The 25,903-nt window shown below is 40.1% G+C and overlaps 2 protein-coding genes and 2 long non-coding RNA genes across 4 annotated transcripts; 3 read left to right on the forward strand and 1 right to left on the reverse strand.

Annotated features, from left to right (window-relative positions):
- The first annotated feature begins 592 nt into the window (after positions 1-592).
- On the forward strand, positions 593-8,648 carry LOC307269095 (uncharacterized protein). The gene is made up of 12 exons (XM_080051925.1): positions 593-757; positions 3,515-3,586; positions 3,950-4,096; positions 4,260-4,373; positions 4,537-4,623; positions 4,811-4,843; positions 5,105-5,149; positions 5,284-5,325; positions 5,665-5,763; positions 5,890-5,914; positions 6,010-6,092; positions 7,598-8,648. Exons 1-12 carry the CDS (start codon positions 697-699, stop codon positions 7,609-7,611), a joined length of 822 nt encoding a protein of 273 aa, XP_079908051.1. The 5' UTR covers positions 593-696; the 3' UTR covers positions 7,612-8,648.
- Positions 8,649-13,707: 5,059 nt separating this feature from the next.
- On the forward strand, positions 13,708-16,084 carry LOC307269210 (DNA damage-inducible transcript 4-like protein). Its single transcript, XM_080052075.1, has 3 exons — positions 13,708-13,813; positions 14,031-14,185; positions 14,876-16,084. Exons 2-3 carry the CDS (start codon positions 14,095-14,097, stop codon positions 15,367-15,369), a joined length of 585 nt encoding a protein of 194 aa, XP_079908201.1. The 5' UTR covers positions 13,708-13,813; positions 14,031-14,094; the 3' UTR covers positions 15,370-16,084.
- Positions 16,085-22,489: 6,405 nt separating this feature from the next.
- Positions 22,490-23,286, forward strand: LOC307268919. Its single transcript, XR_013845478.1, has 2 exons — positions 22,490-22,623; positions 23,028-23,286. It is a non-coding gene; the product is annotated as an uncharacterized lncRNA (long non-coding RNA).
- A 139-nt stretch (positions 23,287-23,425) lies between these two features.
- On the reverse strand, positions 23,426-25,811 carry LOC307269217. The gene is made up of 3 exons (XR_013845491.1): positions 25,406-25,811; positions 24,984-25,045; positions 23,426-24,468 (listed from the first exon to the last, which is right to left on the reverse strand). It is a non-coding gene; the product is annotated as an uncharacterized lncRNA (long non-coding RNA).
- Positions 25,812-25,903: the final 92 nt, after the last annotated feature.

The following is a 25,903-nucleotide window of genomic DNA, read 5'->3' on the forward strand; positions in this document are numbered from 1 at the left end:
CCTTTCCATCTGTTCCAATCATTAACCAAAACAAACTGCCATTGTGTTATGGCATTTCTGTTTAGTTAACACGTGACTGTTGGTACAATATGAATCTTATTATTAATCTTATATATCATTAGTGTGTGTGTGCATGGAATCCAAATAGTCCCTGCTTCTATAGGCGGACCAGGCTTCTGAATCAGTGCCAATATACCTTCAACTCCAAGATACTTCCCCTCTTTGTTCATCTTATCATACATTATTCCATACATACTGACATACAGTTCTTGGGTATTGTTATTTAAAGAGCTTGGTTGACATCCTTTATCGGACTGACAAATTAAATAGTTTTTGGGCCATCTCAAAAAGGTAGACGGGTTAGGTCCCAGTCTCCACCCAACCGGTCAAGTGGTGGTGTCAGAGCAGGAAAAAATACATGATGGGAGAGAGGGACATGCATTCAAACACAATAACTGAGATTCCATTTAAACTCACACAGGGTTGCACCCACTGGCTGCCTTGTTGCAAGTCTCTTCACAATCCATCGCAGCCACCCACTTTACGTCAGAAAGGGAAGCCAGTGTATTTCCTCCCCTTCTTTATCTGAAGGGAAGTGCCCAAATAAGCATCGGCAGCCGAGAGCCCGAGCCCGGACACCTTTTCCACCGGCCACTGAAGCGGAGTCCAAGAAGAGTTGGGGTCCGCAGAATCACCATGAAGACCTACAGCATTCCTGTCCTCCTTCTGCTTCTGTCCGTCAATGACTTCACACAAGGTACGGGAACCCATCAAATTATATTTTGGTTTGAATAACATGCTTTTTAGATTTCACATAATCAGAACTGAGGGGTATTTTTAAAGTCTTCAGGTCACCTTAACTACAATCAGTTGGTTTAAGCCTTGTTCTTTCATCAGTAAAATGAGAAATCTAAATACTTTACTAATGTTTCAAACAAAATGTAATCTCACATTTTATAGTAAAAACTTACCGATTTTTTAAAAAGATTTACACCACTAGGGTTTACTATCATATTGATGATTTATTTTAGTGTGTGTTGGCAGCCGTAGTTGATCTGATTGATATGTTATACATTTTACTCATGTTTTTGTTTTCTTCTGTAAAATTTGTTTCATTTCGGTACGTGCAAAGATAAAGAACACAGAGTTGTTTGAAAGACACTCACACTTTGAACGTTACCCGGGAGACATCCACTCATCCACTTCCGTTAGTTCAAGCTGAGATAAGCCCTGTCTGTGTGTGTGTGTGTGTGTGTGTGTGTGTGTGTGTGTGTGTGTGTGTGTGTGTGTGTGTGTGTGTGTGTGTGTGTGTGTGTGTTTCTGTGTGTGTGTGTGCGCGTGCGTGCGTGCGTGCGTGCGTGTGCGTCTGTCTGTCTGTCTATGCCTGTGTACTAAAACGTAAGAAAAACAGATTTCATGTAGTGATTTATTTTCACTCACATTTATTTATTTATTATGAGCATAAGCTATATCATGAATAAAGTGACAAAGTGACAAACAAGTGTCTCTTGATTGGAGGACAGAGGAAAAGAAGGAGGGTGGCCCTTGCTTTGTTTGTTTTCCTTGTGCAGAGCCCAAACTACTTGTAACTGTTCTGCAGTGGTCAGATAGGTGATCTGACAGCAGATAGGCGGTGGGAACCACACTGCTCCCTCTCTCACAGAGACAACAAATCATTGTCCCGAGACCCAAACGTCCCCACTGGAAACAAATCCACTTCCAGCGTTTAGCAGTAAACATCTGGAGGAAACACCCTCGTCCTTTTCCACTGCACCAAATCAGACGCAAGAAGGAGAAAATGAACAGAAAGTTGGCTCACGGCCCAGCTATAAACCATTCATTTACATTAGATTCAGCAGATCTGTAGTTTAATTTCAGAAACGACTTGAGAATTATATGTGTATATAACATATAAGTCTCAAGCCTGTATATATACATAACACTATGAGGGCCTTGCAAAGCCTGATACCGTGAATAGGTCATTAGGCCGTTGTGGTAAAACAAACCGGTCTTTTTTGTGTAAAAACCATACAGTTTTCATGGTGTGCATTCCGATACTTAATGGACTTTACATAAACTTGGACTTGGCCCAAAGCACTACAGACATGACTTGAGGCTTTTTGCAAAGGACTTGCAACTTGAATCACTTTGAGGAACTGGAACTTGAATTGAGACTTGCTCCAACATACTTGGGGTTGGACTTTTTATTTGACCTGTGACTTGACATGTGACTTGCTCTGAACGTTATCACTTGTCTGGAATGACCCAAAGAACTTGAGAATTGTAATTGAAATACTTGAGGGTTGCTTTCGACATGTCTGGTTCAAGTACTCAAAATACTTAAGGGACTTAAGATACTTGACTAGAGGCTTGCTATGGATTTCATGAAACCTGACTTAGCCTTGTTTTGAAGACTTATAGGACCCCAGATTGAATTGGACTTGTTGAATTGGTCAAATCACTTTAGGAACTCAGTTTTTTTTCTGAAATACTCAACACTTGGTTTGGACTTACTTGGAATGAGTTGAGGGACGTGAGACTTGAGAATTGCTTTGGACTTGTCTTGAATTACTTAATGGACTTGCGGATAGATAGATAGATAGATAGATAGATAGATAGATAGATAGATAGATAGATAGATAGATAGATAGATAGATAGATAGATAGATAGATAGATAGATAGATAGATAGATAGATAGATAGATAGATAGATAGATAGATAGATAGATAGATAGATAGATAGATAGATAGATAGATAGATAGATAGATAGATAGATAGATAGATAGATGGATAGACTTGTATATTTTATTGATCAGGACTCGGCCCAACAGCTATGGCTAGAGGAGCTCCTATTTCTCCCTGATGAGACTTGTGAGCTGCATGTTGTCTGTGCTGAAACGTGCCGTCCAGCCATCCGGCGACTGCTCTGCTGTGGAGTGTGTGGAGTGGCATCTTAGCTGACAGCATTGAAGACAGGAAGTCCAGAAGCCTAGGTCAGGGGACAACAATAGTTTGTCTGGAACAGGATGCAGCTTCACACTCCTGCAGGCAGCAGAGGATATCCACCTCAACACGCCATGACCTCCACCACTATCTACACTTCTCATCCCCAGTCTGACACTCGGAGCAAGGGCACGCCTTTTGTCTCAGACGCTGGGCTTTAAAGCCGTGCCAAACAGGAATTATCCAGATATGTAACTGTGGCCCTAAAATAGAGAGACTGTCTCAGGAAATGTTTTGAGTAGCCAAACTGATGTTTACATGATGGAAGCATTCTGAATTCCTAGATAACACATTACTTTTAAGTGGTATGCAAAGGCTGGTTTAGTGATAGCACTGCCCAGTGACTGTGCACCCAACATAGGAATGTTAGTGTGCAGCAGCAGAGCAACGCTTCAGCAATCAATACAGATCCATGAAAGGGCTCAAACTAACGTTCAATACCACACAAGGCTTACTGATCCCATGAATCAGTTCAAACAGTGTTTAAACAGTTGTGTTCCTTCATTGCAGTTTCATCAGATGACACAGTTGATCCAGGTGATGTGCTGCAACCACCAACAACAACAACAAGATTGCCAAAAGGTAGGTTTGAAGATGGAAAAATACACTATCCTAGCAGCATCGTCACAGCTGAATAATTAATTATTATGTATAAAGTTGTATATAAACAAGAGTAAGTAAACAAAGGGGCCCACCATGGTTAGCAATATTCCTGTTAACAGAGCCTTGCCTGTGGATTAACACTGGATTTTTCAACCCACACACAGAACGTACAGGTAGCAGAAATTCCGGGATTTTGATAACAAGCACTCTCCAGTTGTTGCTGACTCCACCTTTAAACATTTAATGATTTCACTTTCAGTTTTTGTAGCCATTAATTAGTGTGTAAGCTCTAGCCTTTCCATCTTATGCAACCATTTATGTCGATTTCTCTTTCTGGTTTAGCAATAACGACATTAGAAGCAAACCTAACCACGCCTGCAGAACGGAAGCTAACAACAGTAAACACAACACCAGGCCCAAAAGCACCGACAACGAAACCCATCGTAGTCACACCTCCTCAGGTTTCGACCATCAAAACTCCTGAGAGCAGTGAGTGTGCATATATGTTGATGATCTAAAGAGATAGACTGTTACTTACTCCTAACAGTTACTTACTTGCTCCTTATTCATATTCGTATTTTGTCTGCCAGCTGCAATCAACTTATAAGGCCATTTTCCCAGAAGACAGGCCTTTAATTTCCATTTTTTCTAGATCCTACTGAGCCTAAACTCCCAGCAACACAGAAGCCTCCTTTAACTGCGACAGCGCCTACAGCTGACAAGACCGCCGCTACTCCTGGATCTGTTGCCCAGACGACCATTGAACGTCAGACATTTATTTGAATTTATATTTAAAACTTAAAAAATGCTTTAATGGTTTGAAGCTGTCAAAGTGTGCTTGGTTGCCCCCAATGGGTACTGTCTGTTGTGTATTTCATCTTTTCTTTCCTTTTATTTATACTTTTTCTTTTTTGCCTTTTTTCTATTAGCTTTAAAGCTAAATGATACTGTCAAACCAAGATCTAGTAAGCCAGGAAACCACTCTACTGTCACAATGAACATGACTGAGTATCAAGGTAAGAAGAGGTTTGGAACAATACGTCATCCATAATGAGCACTAGGCTACTCTAAACTATTTAAATTTCTCTATCTCTTTCTTTTTTATTATTCCGGCAAGTAATCGGCTGGCAGTGGCATAGGATAGTAAGGAGTAACCATGCAGGTTCTAATCTTTTTAAAGTTGTTTTTCTGTTTTTTTTTAAGGATCAAATGACATCACTGAAAAACCAAACACAGGTAAAAGAAGATCAATTATTGCTTTCATGATTTACTCAAAACCATTTTACCATTTCAACCAGGTTGCTGCAGAAATAAACAGTATGTTCAGTTCAAACATATCATATTGATCGTTATTTATCCTACACCAGGTGTGTATAAATAGTTTTTCATAAAATGATTTCAAATAAATAATAACTCTGAAATATACAATTGTGAAAATGTTAAGTAGGAGACATCTCATGTTTTAGTGCAACACCTGATTCCTTCCTTCACTTCCAGGGACGTCACAGCCTGAGAAAGAAAAGACTAAAGAGGAAGATGCTGGTAAGTGAAACAGTGTGTCCATTCTGTGTATGATTTTATAGCATATGAAGTTTTATCAAAAGCATAAATCACTTTTGGTCATGCTGTCCAATATCAATGGGCAACAATCTAATCAAAAACACATTGTTTGAAAGGTTCTCAGACGGGCGGTGATGTGAAAGTACCTTCCAAAAAAGGTAATATACTTAACTATACTACACTCGCACCTCACAAGTTATAACAAGTTAAGTTAAGTTGAACAGTTGTAGGCTAATTTCATGTAGTTTGTAACCAGATGTGACCAGTGATGTCTGTTAAAATAATCTCAAACATACTGTTAGAATTCAATATTTTACTTATGTGGAGTGTTGCATCATTTGGCTCGATGGTGAAATTGGTAATTCATTCATTGTCTAACTCTTTGGTATATAGCAACTGCCTCATCCCTGGTCTGCCACTTTGTTAGAAATGAGTCTTTCATTCAAGCCGAACTAGACGTACGCTGATGACTGTCTCCTCTCCACTGTTACTCCCAGACAAAAGGCTGTGGTGGATTCTGTTGCCTGTCCTGCTGGTTGGAGCCGCCGCTGCCATTGTCCTCAAATTCAAAGGCAAGAAGGTCCACGATCACACAGGTACGTCTCCAAGTAGCCCTAGGTCAAACAACCCACTAGACATTCATACTGATCATTTTGATACTGAATGAGATCTGCAACCGTTTGTTTGTTAAAAAGTATTTTCTTGTTTTTTCCCTTTGACAGAAACCATCGATACTGGAACTGAGAAGTAGGTTTGAACACTATAGTAGGTATGGACTGTATATTTAAAAGGTGTGCGAGCAGCGTAAGCATTCGTCCTCTTGTGTCTCCAACTCTCCGCAGCGCATCTTTCCAGAGCAGACCCGAGGGCAGCAAAGATGGCGTCATGCTCCTCGGAGTGAAGTCATCAGGCGGAGAAGAAACTGGTGAGCTGCTTGCCTTCCGTCTATTTCCTGCGAGAGTTCCTCCTGTTTTTTTGCGTTCTTCCATACCTCGGTATACAGTAGAGACGTTTCTCCTGACACAGACCTGCAATTATTCCAGGGAAGTAACTGGCTTTTAATATCTCATTGTACTGTATGGGCTTTTGGGGCTTTGCCGGGCAACAGAAGGTGTTTCCTGTGATTTTGCGTGCCCCCACCCTCGAACAAGCAGCAGGGCTTGAAAGATAGGAACTTCCTAACATAAACACAGATTATTTTGGACAGTCTAGCTATTGTGCGGGCCTGTAAATGTCAGCTTGGACCAGACGCTGCAGGGCGTGTGTGTGTTTGTTGGTGGGGTGAATGCATAATGCACATCTTCGGAATGTGCATGTGTCATAAATACATGGTTTGTAGTTGTACACAGACTAAGTAAAATTTAATCACACCCGTGGAACAAAAAATACATTTCTGACCTTCCTTCCCTGATACAATCAGGCCTGGATGACTTGGCTGCCAGCTACAGAGGGAAATAGAGTCATGCTTTAGGAATTGTGCAGAGGAAGAAGGTGTTTATGTTGTTGGGGGGAGGATTGTAGCTTTATTCACCTTTATCTGGTAGCAAACCTTGTTAATCATTTATACCACACTCCAAACACTAATCCAATTAAAAAACTCTATTATCCCACACTTTTCATCTTAAAGCTTACTGCTTTTCTTTACAAAAAATGCAGTTATAAAAAAGTCCATATCAGCAAGCACCACCATAAGAAAATATCATGATTTATTATCATGGTTTAATAAAGGTAGAGGCAGTTTGGCTTCAGTGTTCAACTGGTTTCAGAAAACCTTTTGGTTCAGAGAACGTGGAATATTTCAACAGGTGACACACTGTCCTATACTATAGGCTACATAGTGAACACAGCACTGCCATCTAGTGTTGGCCTTGAATGATAGGCACAAAGGATTTTCTTCAAGCCTCTGGACTAACCTGGTCTAAAAGAGTAAAAATCAATACATGATATCAAAGTTGGGAGTCTCAATTAGCTTTTACAAAAATCAGATTGAAAATAAATGTTCATAAATATATATTTTTTTAAACGTTACTGTGTAGACTGGTAGACTATCAAACGGACTCCATGGCAACAGTCATTGTTGTTATAGAATGTTCGGGCATAGAACTTCCGTGATTGGTTCAAAATACTTATGGTGTAATAAGAACCACAGGATCTGAACCAAATCTCTGTAAAGTTGATAAATGACAATATTTATCATTTCGATTGATAATATTTCCCTGCTTCTTTTCAGATGCTACTATCATACAACTAACTCCCCAAATTCCATAGTTATAAGGATTTGAGGATGTGGGTTTACAGGGGCTTTAAAACACAATTCAGAGCATTATTGTGATCATTTTTGGGATAAAGGTCAGATTTTTTTTTCACATGGATGTGTTGTGATCCTTGTGTGGTTTTTTCATCAGTTGCCGTCTGTTATGCATTTTTCAGCTGCTGCGAGATAATAAAAAAAAGAAGAGGCAGCAACATGAAGATCAGACACTGGACCAGTCACTCCTGTCGCCCGCACCCTGACAGCCTGGAGGAAACGTTTAGATGTTTGATTTATTTTTTTGAAGTTTTTTGTGAGACATTTTGCGAGGCAGACACTTGTTGAAAAGCAGTTCTGTAAAATGCAGGGTTTTTAACTGGGATTATAAATCTCGGAGTGAGTGAATTTATTTTTCAACATCATGTTTCTACTTAGTACAATGCAGATTATTTGAATTGATTGCAAAAGCACAAAAAGCAAAGCAGAAAGCAGATTAATCCCTACCTGTGGAATATAGTGAAACTTAATCTATGCATCCTGTGTTTCAGTTTACTGGTGTACTAAATACAGCTGCATAGCTCACTTCTGTCTTCATGTTGGACCACAAAAAACTTTTTACACAGTGCACTGACCTCAGATCTACTACATATTTGATGTAATAAATCACTGTTCATTTCATATAGTTTTATGCTTATACTTTGATCGGGCTGTTACTACTACTACTGTTTTTGTAGATTATTTTCTTCTACTCAATGTCGTCAAATGATGCTAAGAGAACATGCTCTTTTAAGGTGTACTCTATTTGTTACTTTTCAATATCTCAGTTTTTCTTAATTATCTCACCAATATTCACCAGCAGTGTGTGTGTGTGTGTGTGTGTGTGTGTGTGTGTGTGTGTGTGTGTGTGTGTGTGTGTGTGTGTGTGTGTGTGTGTGTGTGTGTGTGTGTGTGTGTGTGTGTGTGTGTGTGTGTGTGTGTGTGTGTGTGTGTGTGTGTGTGTGTGTGTGTGTGTGTGTGTGAGTGAGTGATTGTGCTTCTCGCTAAACTCCACAGTATGTTATTGTTATGTTGGTTTTTAACTAAGATTTTTTTTTTTCAGTTAATTGTCATATTCAAGCACATGACTAAGTAAAGCCGATGCAGAGAACTGTATTTAAAAAAAAACACTGGATCTGCTTTATGGCTGGTATCTGTTGTCCTACACCTTAATTTCTTCAATAAATCCCTAGAAATAAATGGTTTTGTTTAGATAGTAATTCACATTGAAATGATGCAATATTATATTGACAGTTATAATATTGCAATATACTTCATGTATATTTATTATGAATATATTTTGCTTATGTGGCTGCAATAACTCATTAACTTCAGTCATTCCATGCACTTAGACTGGGAAAAACCTGTCATGTTTCTCTTTTTTCCCCCATTGCATGTAAATCAGGCTTTATATACGAGTCAGTTCAGTCACGCAGCACTAGAGGGAGTAGACAGTCAGTCCTCAAGAGTCAGAGAAATCGACCATGGTTCTAGTGCCCCAGTTTACAGGATAGTGTGTCATTGCAGAGAGGCTAAACATGAGCTTGACAGAGGAGTGAGATGTAGACAACACGTGTGAAAATCTCACTCCGTCTCCCTTTTTGATCTTTCTGGCATAGTGTGCATGCAGTGCAGCAGGTACTCTCATATCCACTGCTATCGGATCTTTATATAGGGATTATTTTATGAAACTAATATAAATTCCGTAGTATAAAGTCAAGGTTTTTTATGTTGTTGCCATGACCTCCATTTTGAATGGCCTCACACACTCAGGGTTATTATGAGCAGCTATCTCTGCGGCCCTGGTAAGATGACACTTGGTAACAGCTTTGACTGTGGGCGCACTTCCCCTCAGAGAGACAGTGAAGGGATTGACAGAAGGCCCATCACACTTCACCATAGCGCCTTATACCAGCTGTGGCATCGGCTAAATACATTCAGGATAGTAGGTATAATGTCTGGCCCATCACCTTCTGCTTCCACTCTAACTGACTGTGCTTATAGTCCCCACCTTTAGGCCAGTTATCTGCTTATCTTCATTATCACTCTCCATTTGAAAGTGAATCTTAGCCTGTGAGAGTGAAAAATCAATCTGATGTTGTTCAATCCAGAGCTTTTTCTCTTGATACAAATTTCAACCTTATAGCCTTTGCAACACTGTCTTATTGTTTTGAAACTACTGTGATAGCCTAATTTATGGAGGTCATTCTCACATATTAAATCCCTTAAAACCGTCTGCAGCACAGCAGTACAATTGAAATGTTTGGCGGATTGGAAATTGCTCCCATGGGAGTGTTCTAATGTGGGGGCAAAAATAACTAGAATATTAGAATTCTCTCAGTGGAGCCCTCCTTGCTTTTGCCAAATAAACAGATTGGCCTGGCTTCAGTGGGCTTTGCTTTGTTCTGTTGCCTCATGATGTGCATTTGTGCCAAATCTATCCACAGCTTCCTCCGCTACCAGCCAACACATAGGAATGTCAAAGTCAAATTATTCCAACTGTACATTACATCCAAGCTGTATCAAAGCCAACTGTTAACACACTGTAGGTAGGCTGTTGGTAGGTTTGAAGGGATACATGGAGGGAATGATGGCAACGAACCAGGCAAAATATATTGTCATTTAGACTTTCTTCACTTCACTTCATAACTTAACCTACTTTTTTTAACAAGGACATTTGAGCTGTGTGCCAGATCAGCAGGTCTCTGTCTGATGAGCACCAGTAGCCCTCCCGCACATGCAAACCAGTTATCTCCCTCCGTAGAGATAGAGAAATGCAACTCAGCAAAAACCAAAAAGAAAGGCTCACTCTTGTTAAATTTCATAGGGGGGAGGGAAGAGGCACGTTTTTTTTACATGTGAGACGACCGGTGTCAGCCTGGCATGCCGGGGCGTATAGACCCGACATGCCAGGCTGTGGGTTAGTAACCCGAAACGCCACCCGTTTTATCATTTGCCTCAATCAGTGAAACAGTTGGCACGTGGAGCAAATTCAAAAGCAAGATTTTGGTCGACTCGCCTAACCGACTGGGCGTGAAGGTCAAAAAGCAGAAGGCGCCTCACATTACTAGCCTGCTCTCTGCTCTTTAACTCGTTCAGGTTATACAAAAGACAAAGATTTGTTTATAAGTTCTATAAAGAAGTTAAATCCATTTTTTTCCTATTGTCAGCAAATGTTCAAGATTCCAAGGCCGGATTCCAGGATCCAGGTTTTTTACAAGACTGTGTAAAATGTGCACCACTGGGTCTGGATGTTAGCTTTCTAACTGTGGTGACCTATATATGTTCAACATGAGGTCAGGTCAAAAGTTCATAAATCCAGCTGGTGCTTTTGAACTGTGTGAACCAACACCTGATTCGGACAAGTTTTCTTTCATTTTCACGCATGCATACGTTGCAGCTGACGAATGCTCAAATAGATTTAAAAAAATGTCAAACAGAATGCTGTCAAAGAAACGTGGTGCAGAAATGTAATGTGCTAATTGGGTTGGTTGACTGCAATTGATTAGGTCAAAGAGAGGTGAGACTGATAAGTATATCACAAAAACATAGGGTCAGCTGGATCTCACTGCAGCCCACCATTGTTTCTACATCTCTTGTGCCTTAACCCTTGAGTTAATTGCAACAACAGCTTCAATGCATACCTCGAGTACAGTAAACTTTTTTTTTCTCCAATAATATACTGTTCAAATACAGAAACATGTTCTCATTAAAGCCATGACACATTCTCACATGGTGAAAAACGTGAATGCTTCGTTTCATCCCTTTCTCATTTAATTAAAGCCCTTTGCACATAACTTCAACCACAAGAGCTCTGCTTATCTGGCACTTTACACCGTGTATGCCTGCACTCACAAAGGCAGTAACACTAGCTAAAGCATGTGACTTTTTTTCGGAGGCATATCTAGTTCTCCCATGTGACGAAGAAAGCTCTCTCTCTCTCTCTCCCTCTCTCTCCCTCCCTCTCTCTGTATATCTCTCTTTCTCTCTCTGGATGCCATGGCTTTAGCCAGCAAAGCTGCTGGGGGTAAGATGGGGGCAGATCAAGTTACAGGGAGCAAAGAAAATGTCTGTTGCAAAAGTGCATGATAAGGGATAATCTGCTGACGAGCCGAACAACTGCTCTGAGTTTTACCTGCCAAAGTGTATCACGCATACACACATACACATAGTAAGATGAGACAGTTTGGCTCCCTGAAACAGGTCAAGTGGCTTCCTCTCCTCCTTCCTTTAGGACCCCCACATAAGCTGTGAAGAGGCCTCAGATGTCTGTTTTACTTTATTTCAGACATCCATCTGTTAAACATCTCAGATTATTTTGCACATAATTACTCTGTTGATGGGGAAAGCCATTCAGAATAGATTTTGGTATCTGAGCTTCTGGTTCTTTTCTTTCCACATGGCAACCACTAATATTGATTCATTGAGCTGCATTGGTTGGTTGGATTGGTATGTGAGGTTTCAAAAGCAATGCTGTTGAGGCTGAGCCAAGAAACTCCATATTCAAGGGCTGCCTCTTATTTCAAGAGCAGTGCTGTGTTTGAATGCACACAATTTACAGCAGAAAATACTGTCCGTGCCTCATTAACAATTATTTGTAAAAATGGCAAACTTTTTTTTATTATTAAAGGTGCTCCGAGGATCATTCAGTTTGTGTTCATTCTTGCACCCCCTTTTGACAAAAGCGGTAGTGTTTTTACTACGCCAGCTGTAGTTCCTGGGTGAGGGTACCCATGATGACAAAGGAATTAGGAAAACTATAAAAAATATCATTCTTTGCACTTATGGCCTGGTTTGCTGTTACATATTTAAAAGTTCCTTGTGGCACCTTAAAGGTAGCCTGGTCCAACCAGACCATCGTACTTCATTTCATTTGTACAGAAGGTCTGGAAGTGCTGTAATTGGCAAACGTTCACTCACTTGGAGGCGGGTGTCTGTCGAAGTTTAAAACTATTGGATCCGCCCAGTGCCACTCTGGATTAGCCAACCAATCGCATCACGTTTGGTCGTCACGTGTGTCATGAGCCGGCTTTTGACGGTGCGTTGGACAGGGAACTCGGAAATTTCCGACTTCACTACATATTGTAGTCTATGAATCTACCGGTACCTGGCAACATTAACTTGTTAGAGCCTAACGTTTAGTTATTTGGACGAGAAAGGTTTTAGGCGTCCATACTTTCGCGAGAAGATGCACTGGAACACAGACTACCAAGTCGGAAATCTCCTTCTTCCGAGTATAAAGGAATGCAGCATTCAACTGAAACTGGAGCGCGACTTCGACGTCATCGTTCTCAGCCACTCGCTCTGTTCGCTGATTGGACGATTGTAGATTCTCCGGAGAAAACTGGGAAATGCACTGTACACCCAGACTGACTGCTGAAGGGAAATTAAATTTGGCCGGAAGTAGGCGGGCGGGCGGAGCCAGGCTACCTTAAAGGTGCAGGTATGAAAAATTAACTTCAGGTTTTTTTTTTATATCAATGCTGCTTATCTACAACAACACTTCAAGTGTTAGCAAAGTTTTCTCTTATTACAATTATAATGTTTGCATAAAGATTATCCTATTAATATTATGTTCAAATCGTGTAACTCCTAGTTGTATTTCTAAAGTTTGCCCAAAACAACACAACTAGTTAGAATGAAGAAAAGGGCTATTAGCTTACACACCAAAAAATCCAAAGATCTTGTGGATATAAACAAGAGTATTCGTCTGAAATAAAGCATTTAAACTGAAGCCATTTTAGTCTAGGTCTTAGGTTGGCTTTCATTCTGTTAGCTACCTCATTTAAAGCCAACAATATAGTAGCTTACTGAACATCAAAAAAACCTGGGAAAACTGGTCTGAGCTACCGGTATGTGTTTCCCATTGTAATGTTGTCTTGGTCAACTTGATGGTGTCAATATTGTACATTTTGTTATAACTCATTTCATGTCAAACAGACAGAGAAAAAAAAGAGAGTGAGGAGGATTAACCCCACAGCATCCCTTTTAGTAGTAGGCCTAACTAACGCCAACTAAACCCCAAACTTCCACATCACAAGCTCGGCAGCCAACGTTCTGCCTCACCCATGTAGCAACACAGATATCCTCGCTGGGTATTGGTCGACAATTTTGCGATTTGCAGCCAATCGGGGAAGCGCTGCGTTTCACGTCGAAAGGCGTGCTCCCATTGGTCAAACCCACGAGTCAGCTGAGTAGGGGGAATGTATAAATATTGCTCAGAACTTTTGGTCGCTACAGTTTGTTTGTGTGTCTGTGTGTATGTCAGTGTGAGAAAGAAAAGTAAACTGCTGTGCGCGTGTGAATTTATTTATGAGAAAACGTCTTAACTAAAATATTTTGCTCTAATACTATTTAAGGTAAGTCATTTAATATTGATAAGAAATCGCTGTCAGCTAGAAATTAACCGCTAACGTAGTCAAGCTAAACTTTTGATTCATAGGGGGCGGGTTTTCTTATTATTTGCTAGCCTACATTTTGGACTGTTTGAACGGTTTACATCCTACCATACCGTGCCTACCCTAACGAGCCACCTGTCTCCTATTGAGCTAACGCCTTGTACGTTTTTTTTTTCAGGGGGGCTTTGCTAAATCCACAGGAAAACAAACAACCCACTCCTGAAAAAGGCAGCATCGTCACCATGGTTGCCACAAGCACTTTAAAGACCAAAAGCGGCGAATGTATTTCAGAATTGGTTGACCGAAGATATGACCACGCTTGCATTGAGAAAGGTAAGCGACCTGCTGGCTTTTTCCTCTGTGTTCTTGTCTGTTTAGAGATAACCTGCTAGTTGCTGGATGCTTCCAGGTGTGTGCTTGTTTATCCCTGTGTGGTGCATGGCTGCAGCAGCAGTGGAAGGGAGGGGAGGGAGTGAAGTCAACAGAGGATGAAGTCATCCCTTCAGCCCGTTTGTACAACAGCAACCTGCCTGTAATACAGCAAATTTGACCGATTTCCCCCTCTATTTGAAGCCACATTATTGGACATTGTAAATTATGATTAAGTTGACTCTGTGTCAATGTTTGGGATTGTTAAACATATTGATCTTCCTATTTCTAATGTGAAAGAGGCTCCTATCCACACACTTCAACCAGAGGATATGCATATCCATTCCCTCCATAATTTATTAATTTGTAATTTAAGACGGGCCTTAACTAAAGAAGAACCTCGGTGTGATATGCATGTTATCAGTAAACGGCCATTAAAGGTGCAGTCAGTGATACTGTAGAACACTTGTTGTCAAAATCGGTGAATATCTCCTCACAATCCGCTACCTGTCCTTACTGTGTGTGCACTGATGACAAGAATTCTCCCGAATTACTGACTCCACTTTTAATGGTCCACTGCAATTACTATCTTTTTTTCTGAGCAAGCTGGTATTTTTCTTTAAATGGTGAACTTTCTTTTCCCCCCCCCCGCAGAATTGGATTTCTGGGATCGCTGCATGGCCGAGCCCCAGAGGAACTCGGATGTGGTGACTGAGGAGAGGACTTGTCAGCAGCTGGCCAAGACGTTTGAGAGCTGCCTGTCACGGGCCAAGAAGACCACGCTGCACTGCTCCTCTGTGCTGGTACCAGAGGAGCTGACGCGGAGGATAGCCCGCGAGGTGCTGCGCCTGGCGGCCTGCGAGCCCTGCGGCCTGCGCGGCTGTGTCCTCTACATCCACCTGGAGCTGGACAAGGGCTGCAAGAGGCTGGAGCGCATTGTGTACGACGCCACACTGGTGCCCACCTTTGAGCTGACTCTGGTGTTCAAGCAGGACAGCGCGGCCTGGCCAAGCCTAAGGGACTTCCTGTTTATGGGCACCTGCTTCGCCCCAAAGTTCAGGCACGTACTCAAACTGAGCCCAGGCTTCCGGCTCGTCAAGAAGAAGCTGTACTCCTCCTCGGCTGGCACCGTGGTAGAGGAGTGCTGAACTATGGGGATGGGTTAGAGTGGGGATGGATATCGGGTTTCCTTGTGGGTAAACGCACTTCTGCCCAAATGTAACCGACACTCCATTGGTATCAATCTTCTCTACTGTGTTTTTGTATAATATAGTTTGTCAGTTCTGCTTTTAGTAGCCAGTCAGTTCAGTTTGGAGCTTGGGATGTAAGGGGATACGCTTGTGTTTTTTTTTGTTTTTTATTTAAATCTGCAAAACTATAATATTCTGGGTGTTTTTCTTTTTTTCTAATCGGAGCCTTTGCTCAATTTTAAATTGTACATTGTGCCAATGAATGTAAAACCATGTTCATGTCATCATGGTTGAGAGCGGGACATACTGTGGGTACACTTTGTTAAAGACACTAGTCACTTTGTTGATGCATCTGTGTTTCCAGATGCATTAAATGTGTTCAGCAACAGTATATACACCCAGGCTGGAATAGGACACTGAAATGTTGTCTTTGGGGGCCATTTGTAGCTAACTTTCTAATGCTGTGTTATGGGATGTGGATGTTTCTTATGACTGAATGTCTTGCTGCTGTCGTGTGGGCTTCTCACACTAGGGCGACGTGGATGCCTTAAATTTCATAGAAATGTCCATTTTGTTTCACTCGGATCACAGCTATGTGTATGTATGTATGTTGAGTGTAAATGTTTTATTGCTTTTTTTTTATACCCTCTCCCCTATACAAACCTTTTCAATGCAGAGCCTTTCCAGAGTATTAAAAGGATGGTTCATGCAATTATTTTTATATAATTTGTTAATTGAGATGTGCAAAGAAATATTTGGAGGTCCACCTAGTAATTTGAGATTTTTGGTGATTTTTTTTATTTGAAATGCCATTTAAACATCCTGTTGAAGGACACTACATCTTGTATCTTGGGCAATAAAAAATGTAAACCTTAATTTACATATGCAGTCTTTGATTCAGTGCAATTTGTTCAACTTTTGGTTAATGTTGTTTGTTCAGCAGCCACACAACATTACAGCGCATATTCTGGAGCCATGAGTGAGCATGGGTGCATGGAGTGGGCAGGCAACACTGTCTGACAATGCAGGCCTTTTAAACAGAACAGTCACAACAGGATCTCTACAAGAATGTGATGACTATAATGCAGGCTCCTGACTAGAAAGTTTTTAAGCTTGACATGATGAAAGCCACCAGAAGAAAGTGTAGAATTAGGTAATCCCTCTGCATTTCTAACTATATAGTCTTATGGGAATGATTCAATTACTGCTGTTGGCACTTACTGGATTTTGAAAATACTTACACTAATCAGTTCTAACATTTTATTCCCCCGACAGGCTAATAAACATTGTCTGGTCTAGACTGCGCCTCCATAGCTGTAGCTGTTTATATGAGCACATCAGCTGCTCGTTGTGCGAAACCTGCAGCGTTTGTGTGACATTTCTCTCACCGTCTTTAATGGAGATGTCTCCATAGAGACTTTGCGGCCCCCTCCGTTTGTGAGCTATACACAAACAAGTTTAGGATCAACTACAGATTGTGACACTTTTGTGGGACATTTGTAGTACTGACAATCGTGCTCCTGACCCTTTTCCCCAAATTTAGCCTCTCACATCTGCGTGAACAGCATGGTTTGAAGAGCCTAAAACAAATAAGCCACTGTTATAAGTGTGCACTACTTTCAATGCATCAACAAGTGAACAGAGGGCAAGTGGTCACAGGAGGTTAATGACAGGAGCATATGATCTTGTGCAAGATGCATGGCCGTCTTTCTGAGGGGACAAAGCACAAGTGATCATTTACTCAGTGTCACATGCCTGATCCCTCTCCCTCGCTGTGCTAATGTGGGTCAGCAACACAAGTTTGCATTGTTGAGGCCATAAAAGTGTAAAAACACTGATTTACAAGTGACTGCAGAGATTCACTGGTAAATCTGCTACTATACTATAGGCCTTTGTCATATAAACATGTTGCATAAAACATAACTTGTATTTCCATCCGTAACGTTCCTACATGTATGCTGAGAAAAAGATTAATGTCATAGTGTTTTCTTATGTGCTTTTTTTAACATGATTAGTTTAAAGATTGTAAAAACAGAGGTAAACGGCTAGGTGGTGATGTGTACAAAAAAACTGTTGTGTAAAAATAAGTTGTTGTCATCACTGGGATGTATCAAAAACAGACTCCAGAATGTCAACGCTCCCAGCCAGGAAGTAGTCAGGCATGCCTAACCACACTGTTTATTTTAGTATGGATAAAAACAAACAAGATATAGCATAACATATTATTTAGAGAGCTTTGGAGGAACATGTACTGTAGTTACCTTTGGGTAGGGCCAGGCTATGTGCTGCTCCCTTATACTTAACAGAGACCTTATTTTCTTATCAAACTGATCTACCTCTTAAGCACTATTCTTTTTTCCTATACAGTAAACAGTATACAAGGGGAGCAGTCCATCAACATAGCTAATAAAATGCTGGCAGCAAGGTTAGAAGATGCATTGACATCTACGCTATGATGTTTATCAAGTGCTAGATTTTATCAGCCTACGAAGAGTTATGGGTTGTTATATTAACCTTTGAACAGTTTAGTTAGTTTTAGTTCATTGGTCACACAAACACAGGACAATGCTCAGTGAAATTCTCATCTTCCTGTCCCACTGTACACAAGTAATGAGGGAGACAACACAATAGACATCGCAGTAACAGAACCACCATACCAAAAAAGAGAAACAACAAATAAACAAGTTCAACCTAATGTACTTCTTTATTTGATTACAGCAGGGGTGTCAAACTCATTTTCACAAAGGGCCGAATTACGACATGATAATCACACTAAGGGCCAGACATGTCGCTTACTGACATGCCTTCTTTTTAATCAAAAAACATATCTAGGTATATAACCTGCGTACATACAGGGGCATAGGCTAGGTTTTGTTTACATATTTTGGGTGACAAATTATATGTGGGGGGAATGGGGGTGCTCCCCCAGAAATGTTTGTGCGTCAAACACTTAATTTCCTGTATTCTGGTGGATTTTTCTGTTTCGGTTTTCTGTGCCTTTTCTGCGTCAATTTATTGTGGAAATGTCTTTATTTTTGTAAAGGAAAAGACAACATTCAGGTTCCTGGTGAAACAATTATAAGGAATATAATGCAGTAGGGCTCTCATGCATCCTGGATTGAGACACAATATGTATGAGACAGAATCTACAGATAAATAAATAAATATTAGCAGGTTCTCAATAGTATTTCAATTTAGGGGGGGCGCGAAAAAATTTCTGTCCCCTAGGGGGGGCATGACAGAAAATAATTCAGAACCACTGGTTTATGCAATAGCCAATGGAGGCCAATGTCCAAAGAGAAAAGAGGCAGCAAGTTTTTTTCTTCTACGGTGCACAACAACATGATTACTCTAGGCTCTAGCTTCATGGAAAACTACTGAAGGCCCAACCAGAATAATTTACCAAGCTTCTGAGAGTCACTGGTTCACTTGATAGGCTTGTTTGTGCCCCTCACTCTGAGCATGGGCCTGACTCCATGTCTCCTACTGCCCCTTACAGATCCACCCTTTTCCTGGGAAGAATGAAATCTGATGACCTTGGCCTTAAGGGTGCAAGCATGTCACACTGGGACTGGCTGTGTTATTTGATGAATCAAGATATGTGTATCTGTCTCCTGACTACTTGTATATAATCCAAGTAAACAACCCTTATCATCTTTTCTTTCATTGAATGTTCTGTTTACTTTCCCGGCCAGTCTTATCATAGTTGGATATTTTGTGTGTGTGTGTGTGTGTGTGTGTGTGTGTGTGTGTGTGTGTGTGTGTGTGTGTGTGTGTGTGTGTGTGTGTGTGTGTGTGTGTGTGTCCCTTGTTAAAAGGAATAGTTCAACATTTTTAGTTTGTTGCTTTTTGCCTCACTCTCCGGCTCAAGAAAAGAGGACAGAGACCGTTCCTCTGCGTGCATTTTTGATATAGAAATGGGCAAAGGTTGCTCATGGTAGCTTCCCTTATTCTAGGGGAGCAGGACAAATTTAAACATTTATCTACTATAATGTATCATTATAAAAGCACAACAGATACTGTCTTAATAGATCTAGAAGCAGATCCTTGTTACCCGTTTCCAATTCTGCACCACCATAGATTACAGTTTTTTGGCCAGAATACAAGATTTTGTTTGATATAGTCATATGAAAGACCATGTTATTACTTTGGTTGGTAAACATTTTGGACTGTTATGTCACACTGTTTCTAGGTATTGAAATTCAAACCACACTGCAATTGGAGCTAGCCACATGCTTCGCTAATGAGTGGATTTGCCTCACTTTGCCAAGTATTACTGAAACACCTGGGACAGTCACTGTAGCCAGCAAATGTATGTAATCCAACACAGAGACACAAGTCGAATGTAAGATACTGTAGAATTGTATTAGGTTAAGTTGCCTTTTTGTTATAGTTTTAAATATGGTATTGTGCTTGAATCCCAAACTAATATTGTGAACAAGCTAAATATGGTAACCTACTAGCACGTTTGCATTGTCACTGACAGTACGTTGGCATGCATATTTTTGCATTTATCTTGAAGCACTGCTGTGAAATTTAGATGATGAGGCTGTGCATTGAAGGCTTTAAAGTTGACGTTTCACATATGTGTACAGTGCCAAAAACATTAACACTTTTCAATATAATACAGTCCAAGGACACAGAAACCAGGCACACATGAGCATATATATCAGACAACACCTTTCCCTTTAGGTGTCAGCATGAATTATACATTGCTATAGTCTTACACAGGAATTATTGATTGCGTGACTAGTGTGCACTGAGGTAATTTGGCTGGACATTTGGTGTGTTTCTCTGCGCAGCGTTTTGCCCTGAACAGTTATATCATCACTTCAATCGATGCTTTGTGAGCAGTTGATCAACTTGATATTTGACAGAAGTCTGGCGACCCATCATTTAAGTACAGCGTTAAAATATTTGCGAGACCATGATTTACTATTGATTGTCTGGTCATAAATACCTCGAAGGACTGAATGTAACACAGTGGAAAGGACTGACGGTGCCTTCCAAGTGTCTTATTTTACTCGCCTCTTTTAGTAATGCAGGTATGACTTGGCAGTTTAGTTGTTGCATACGACATCAAGTCCCTCTTCGATAGATCATATTATATCAAAGGAGGAGTCAGCGATTCTGGAGAATACTTGTTGTCAAAATAACTTTTTGTCAAAATCAGTGACTCCTCACAACAACAACAAAAATCTGGTGTCAATACAAAGCGCAGAAAGCTTAAAGTTTACAGAGCCTAGGCTGTGAATTAACACCATATTTATTTTCATTGAGCACACATAACAGACAGGTAGCAGATTGTGAGGAGAAATTGATTTTGACAACTAACTAAACCAGAACCACTGACACCACCTTAAACTGCAGTAGAACACATTATTTTTCAACCCTGAAGCAAAAGGTGGATACAGTTCTTAAATAAAGTATCACCCATGCTGTTAAATGAAACAAAATAGCCCCAACAGACACATGATGCAAATGTTAAACTGTGGCGTAAACCATTTAAAAAAAATATGGATATTTTGAGATGTTGCTATGCTATTTGCAGCAGCGTGGATGGGAGTGTATCTAAGTGTCACTACACTGTTTATCTGGTCAGTGTGTGACCTTGGTTGGACGCGCGCTGCCTCTGGAAAGGTTTGGGAGCTGCCAACTCCTCCATGACCAATGCACTGCTGGCTTCAAACTTGCATTTCTCTGGCTCCTGACAAGAGGGCGTTGTTCCGCTTTTGACCTTTTATTGGGTGCTGGCTGCTGCTCGATGTATGTAGGTTGTTGCATGGAGGAATCACCTTCATGACAATGGCCCCTTGCATTAATAAAACTGCCCCCATTGGGATTGAGTGCCAAAACATGACACTGGGCAGATAGATGTGGTGAATGAAATGGAATAGAACAAAAATTGGTCAGTGAATCCAATGCTATTGAGTCACTGTAAACAGAGGCCAAGTGGATGTTCTGTATTGGGTCATGACCTTTTAAATGGCCAATATTTTCTGGCTTCTACCATGTAAAGGGAATATGTGTTGTATAGTTGTCTACAGATTGTATTGTATGCAGTTTTACCCTTGTGAATAGCTAAAGCGCATCCCCGGTGTCAGTCTGGCTGAATATTTCTCTTGAAACTATCGCTGGGTTACACAGAAACTCAAAAGGTTAAATGCAAAATGCATCACGATTATTGGCCATGTTTTTTTTTCTATGCCAGAAATACGTAAAAATGCAGCCACAAAGCAGTTTTTGTCTTCCCCTGAAAAGCATATACCAATCATACCATTAAAACATTTCTCTCCTTTTAGATTTGTAATTATAAGGAAAACAGAATACACACATACCTAACAGGCATTTTTTGTTTCATATACATAAATGAACAACTCGCAGTGCTTATTCCGCCACTTTACTTGACATTTTTTCTATTTCAAGAACTTTAATTGCATTAATAATATGGGTTGTATCTCATTGCATTGTTGCCTGAGAGTGTGTGTGCATAATGAAGTGTAGGCCATGACCCCTTTCACACGTCACTATTCATTATCATTCATGTAATACAGTAGCTTATTATAACACATATTCCAGTTCAACATCTAGATAATTAGTGCTCAACATATTCATGGACAGGCTATCTATTCATATGACGTTTACTGTGCCATACTGCCTGCATTATTTTGGTTCAAAAATACACAGTAGCCTACTCAAGATGAGTAGTATTTAAAGTTGAATCAGGGAATTATCTTGTTGGTGTTGTTGTAGGGCAGGCCAACAGTAGCCTAATTGATACTTATTTTTTTGTTAGGCCTACATTGGCTCATCTGGTGGAGCTTGGTTTGAGCCTTGAGCTAATTCTGGCACCGAAATCAATCTAGGTGTCAATTCCATTTTGTCACTCACATTTTTGTGCTTCTTATAATGACCAGACTGAACTGAGCTCCTGCTAATGCTGTCATTAAACTTATAAAGGGGATATTTGTTTGTGTGTAGGCCTATTCACCTTATTTTGGAACGTAACCATGGAAGACGCCATTGTTGTTGATCCTGTCATCGAACTTCCGGTTAGCTTGATCTTAGTATAGCATACCTGCGGAGCGGCGGAGCCCCGTTGTTTGTTCCGTCCACTTTATATATAAATAAACCAACTGAATAGCATCCCTACCCGGAGAAGTGACTTGGCTATGAAGCAACGTTGAAGAAACCACTCCGGGTGCTATCCAGGTATGTCAAACTATCAACAGCCTCCTCTGTTTACTGGTTTGATTAAAACGTTTGTGAACAATTTGTAGCCTACTAACAACAAAAACTATGGCGGAACGAAAATTATGTATCATGTAACGTGTGTTACCTAATTAATTCTGCATTCAATTCTATGTAAACATACATATTTTACTTATTTAACAGTTAAACCAGATAATAATATAGGCTACCTACTAATGTAGATTGGGCCGAATAGGCCTATGATGACCACAATCAGGCTGAGTAGCCTACAGATCAGATATTTGCAATCATTGTGGATTATGGAAATAGTAAATGCACATGTTATCTAAGAGTTGTTTACAGTGGGGAAATTATTATTTTGTTTGTAGGCTGCATTAATGAAATACAATTTTCTATTTTACTAGGTGACAATGCAACACCCAGCACCGAGCCGTGGATGTGCCAAACTCACTGAGATGCTGTGACCCAGCGGGAGGAGGACTGGACCCTTTGTGACCATAGTTACAGTTCATGTCTCCCCCAAGAAATGTACAGTTAAATGTCAATTGGTTTACCTATTACAAGACATATGCAAAATGTACAGTAACATTTTAAATTTGTACTTATTACAAAAGACATGCAAAATGTTTCAACAGCATTCATCAAATAAATATTTTGTTTTAATTCCTCAAATGTATTATATTAATTAAGCAATTTTGGAAGCAGCTTTTGTGAAAACAAACAATTGTTAACATACTACCGGAAACTTTTTCTTCTTTGAAATACATTTGAACTACATTAACAGAATGTTTAACATTAGGGCGAGATGGGAGAAATGAACAGCTGGTTTAGATCTAGTTTTTACAAAGCTGCTTGTATTTCATATAGTGACAACCTGCCTGCCTGAATTTCATTTGCAATACGAGGCAGCATATATTTAAAATAGAAAGCCTTTAGACTTGGCACAATTTCTGTACAGAAATTTGCATCATTAGCTACACCCAGCAATATTGCTGCTGGGATGGGGTTACACCAACTGGAAATTGAAAATATGTCTTGTTGGTAAACTCTCCTCCCGTCATGTTAAGACGCCACTGCTCTGCTTCTTTCAGTTTAATTGTTTTTCTAAGTATTGATAACACTCTCCTTATACTTTGTGAAAACCAGCTGAGGCCAGACACTCTGTTCCTCACGTAAGGCAACCGATTACAGTACCCGCTGAACTGTAATTGGTGTCCTTACGTGAGGGACAGAGCGTCTGGCCAATTGCAATTAAAAAAAAATCTAAAATCCACACAGCAACTTCTTTACACATTTTAATGTACAACATTTTGCACAATCACCTGAAAGAAGAGTGACTGTCGTAACAACAAACACGGACCAGTGGGTTTTCCCAGGAAATGTGTCCCTGCCCTTATTGGCAGTGAGTAAAGGAGAACTGCCTCATGGGAGGATCTCGCTGTCTCTCAATCCACAGCTGAGTTCAAAGCTTTTCTTAGACTGAAAGTAAGTTTTACTTTGTTAGCCTCAGAAATGTAGTGGTCTCAAAAGTAAAATGTGTCTTAGAAAAATAGTGAAGTGAAAGTCATAAGTTTCCAAAAAAGCAGATACTCAAGTATAGTACAGACATTCAAAAAGTTGGAACTCAATAATTTAACTTATTTACTGTCCACCACTTCATGTAATAGTCATGCGGCCCATGTGATTGTGATTTTAATGCCCCCCATGTTCACATCTGAGATCTTATTACTGAAGTGGTCTTCCTGAGACGTCAGAGGATTTTTCCAAGGCTGGACACTTGGAACAGTACTCAGTGTTCATCACTCCATCAGGGCTTCCCGACAGCCATGGCTCCTCTGCTGACCACTGTGCAAAAAGAAGAAAGAAAAAATATATTTTTGTGAAGCAGCAAACGAGTGGTTGAATCAATATACATGTAGGCCTTCAGCAGTTCTAAATATTTCTGATTAATGATGGCAGACATCTGAATATTATAATAAACAACTTACTTTGAATCAAAGTGTTATTATTAGACTTGTACTTTCTGTGACATAGAAATAGACTGAATATCACAGATTATCCTGAATAAGTCTCAGAACTGATATTAAAATGTGTTGATTATGTAAGATTTAGTCAATCTTATTTCATTCCAAATAATTTTGTGGAAAAGAGTTGCATTAAACTGTGTAAATGTAAAACACGACTCCATGCACAGAGATGGCAGTACATCTCATTTAATAGTTGCTTGCACAGTGTTCCACTTAAACGGAGCGAGCAACTACTAAACATGGTGTATTGCCAATGCCATAATGTCTTTGTGTATGGAGTCATTTCAAATGGGATATATTTTGTTTTTATGTAGAGAAGATGTACACACTTACCTCAAATCCATTTATGTACTTTCTTCCTCTGCCAGATTCTGCCGATTCTCATTCTCGTTGTGCTGTGATACACGAAAAAGCATGTTAGCAAGTTAAATTTGATTAGGTTTAAATAGAAATGGTATTGATTGTATAAGTAATCGCAAAGTTTTAGTGTTGTCAGAGGCTATTTTAACTAAAGTAGCTGCAAACATTTATTATGCTACTTCACATGAGTCGATATTTTTCATGTTATTTCTATTTTCTGGTTAGACAAAACATAGAAAACTGATCATTTGAACTTAATTTAATCACATAATTGTATATTGGGAAAGATTATCAGATGATATAATTTGAGATTACACTTTAGAATAGAGAAATATGCCCTTGTATGATTGACAATCATTGTAGGTTTAAAACAAAAAAACATCATATTGTCTTACCTTCCTCAATTGAAGCTGCTTTACTTGGAGTAGCCTAGTACAGCCCGCTTTACCCCTCTGAAGGTACTGACTCAGTGCTCTTGACATTTTTCACCATGGCTCCATCTTCTCCCAGGGACAGCTAAATATGACCATAGTAATCTAGCCACTTTCTCATGTCATCCTCGTTGCGGGCGTCTGACTGCCGCATCGTAATAAGAGGATGCGACCACGGTGTGTGTAGATGTTAGCGATGTAAGCTAGTTTATCGAAAACAAACTACTACATTACAAATGGCTTAGTACTTAACTTACTAAACGTACTGCTTTTACGTTTACGTTTAGAACCTTTCTGTAAACAAATATTTCTTCCCTACGATTCAATTGTGCTTCATTGTTTGCCGCTGTTTACATTCTTTCGCGGCTCTTCAGCGCTGAACCGGAAGTCGCATGATAAACTCGCTAGAATCGGAAGTGGAAAACGGGGCGTTCCAAAATAAGGTGAATAGCCTATGTTGGA

Source organism: Ammodytes marinus, assembly GCF_949987685.1.
Source record: "Ammodytes marinus genome assembly, chromosome: 23".
Classification (NCBI taxonomy): domain Eukaryota; kingdom Metazoa; phylum Chordata; class Actinopteri; order Uranoscopiformes; family Ammodytidae; genus Ammodytes; species Ammodytes marinus.

Excerpts from the sequence above, each read along its gene's own strand:
- LOC307269210 (XM_080052075.1), top strand. The coding sequence starts at position 14,095 with ATGGTTGCCACAAGCACTTTAAAGACCAAAAGCGGCGAATGTATTTCA. Across the intron at positions 14,186-14,875 it reads CCACGCTTGCATTGAGAAAG|AATTGGATTTCTGGGATCGC; the intron begins GTAAGCGACCTG and ends CCCCCCCCGCAG.
- LOC307269095 (XM_080051925.1), top strand. The coding sequence starts at position 697 with ATGAAGACCTACAGCATTCCTGTCCTCCTTCTGCTTCTGTCCGTCAAT. Across the intron at positions 758-3,514 it reads CGTCAATGACTTCACACAAG|TTTCATCAGATGACACAGTT; the intron begins GTACGGGAACCC and ends CCTTCATTGCAG. Across the intron at positions 4,624-4,810 it reads GAACATGACTGAGTATCAAG|GATCAAATGACATCACTGAA; the intron begins GTAAGAAGAGGT and ends TTTTTTTTTAAG.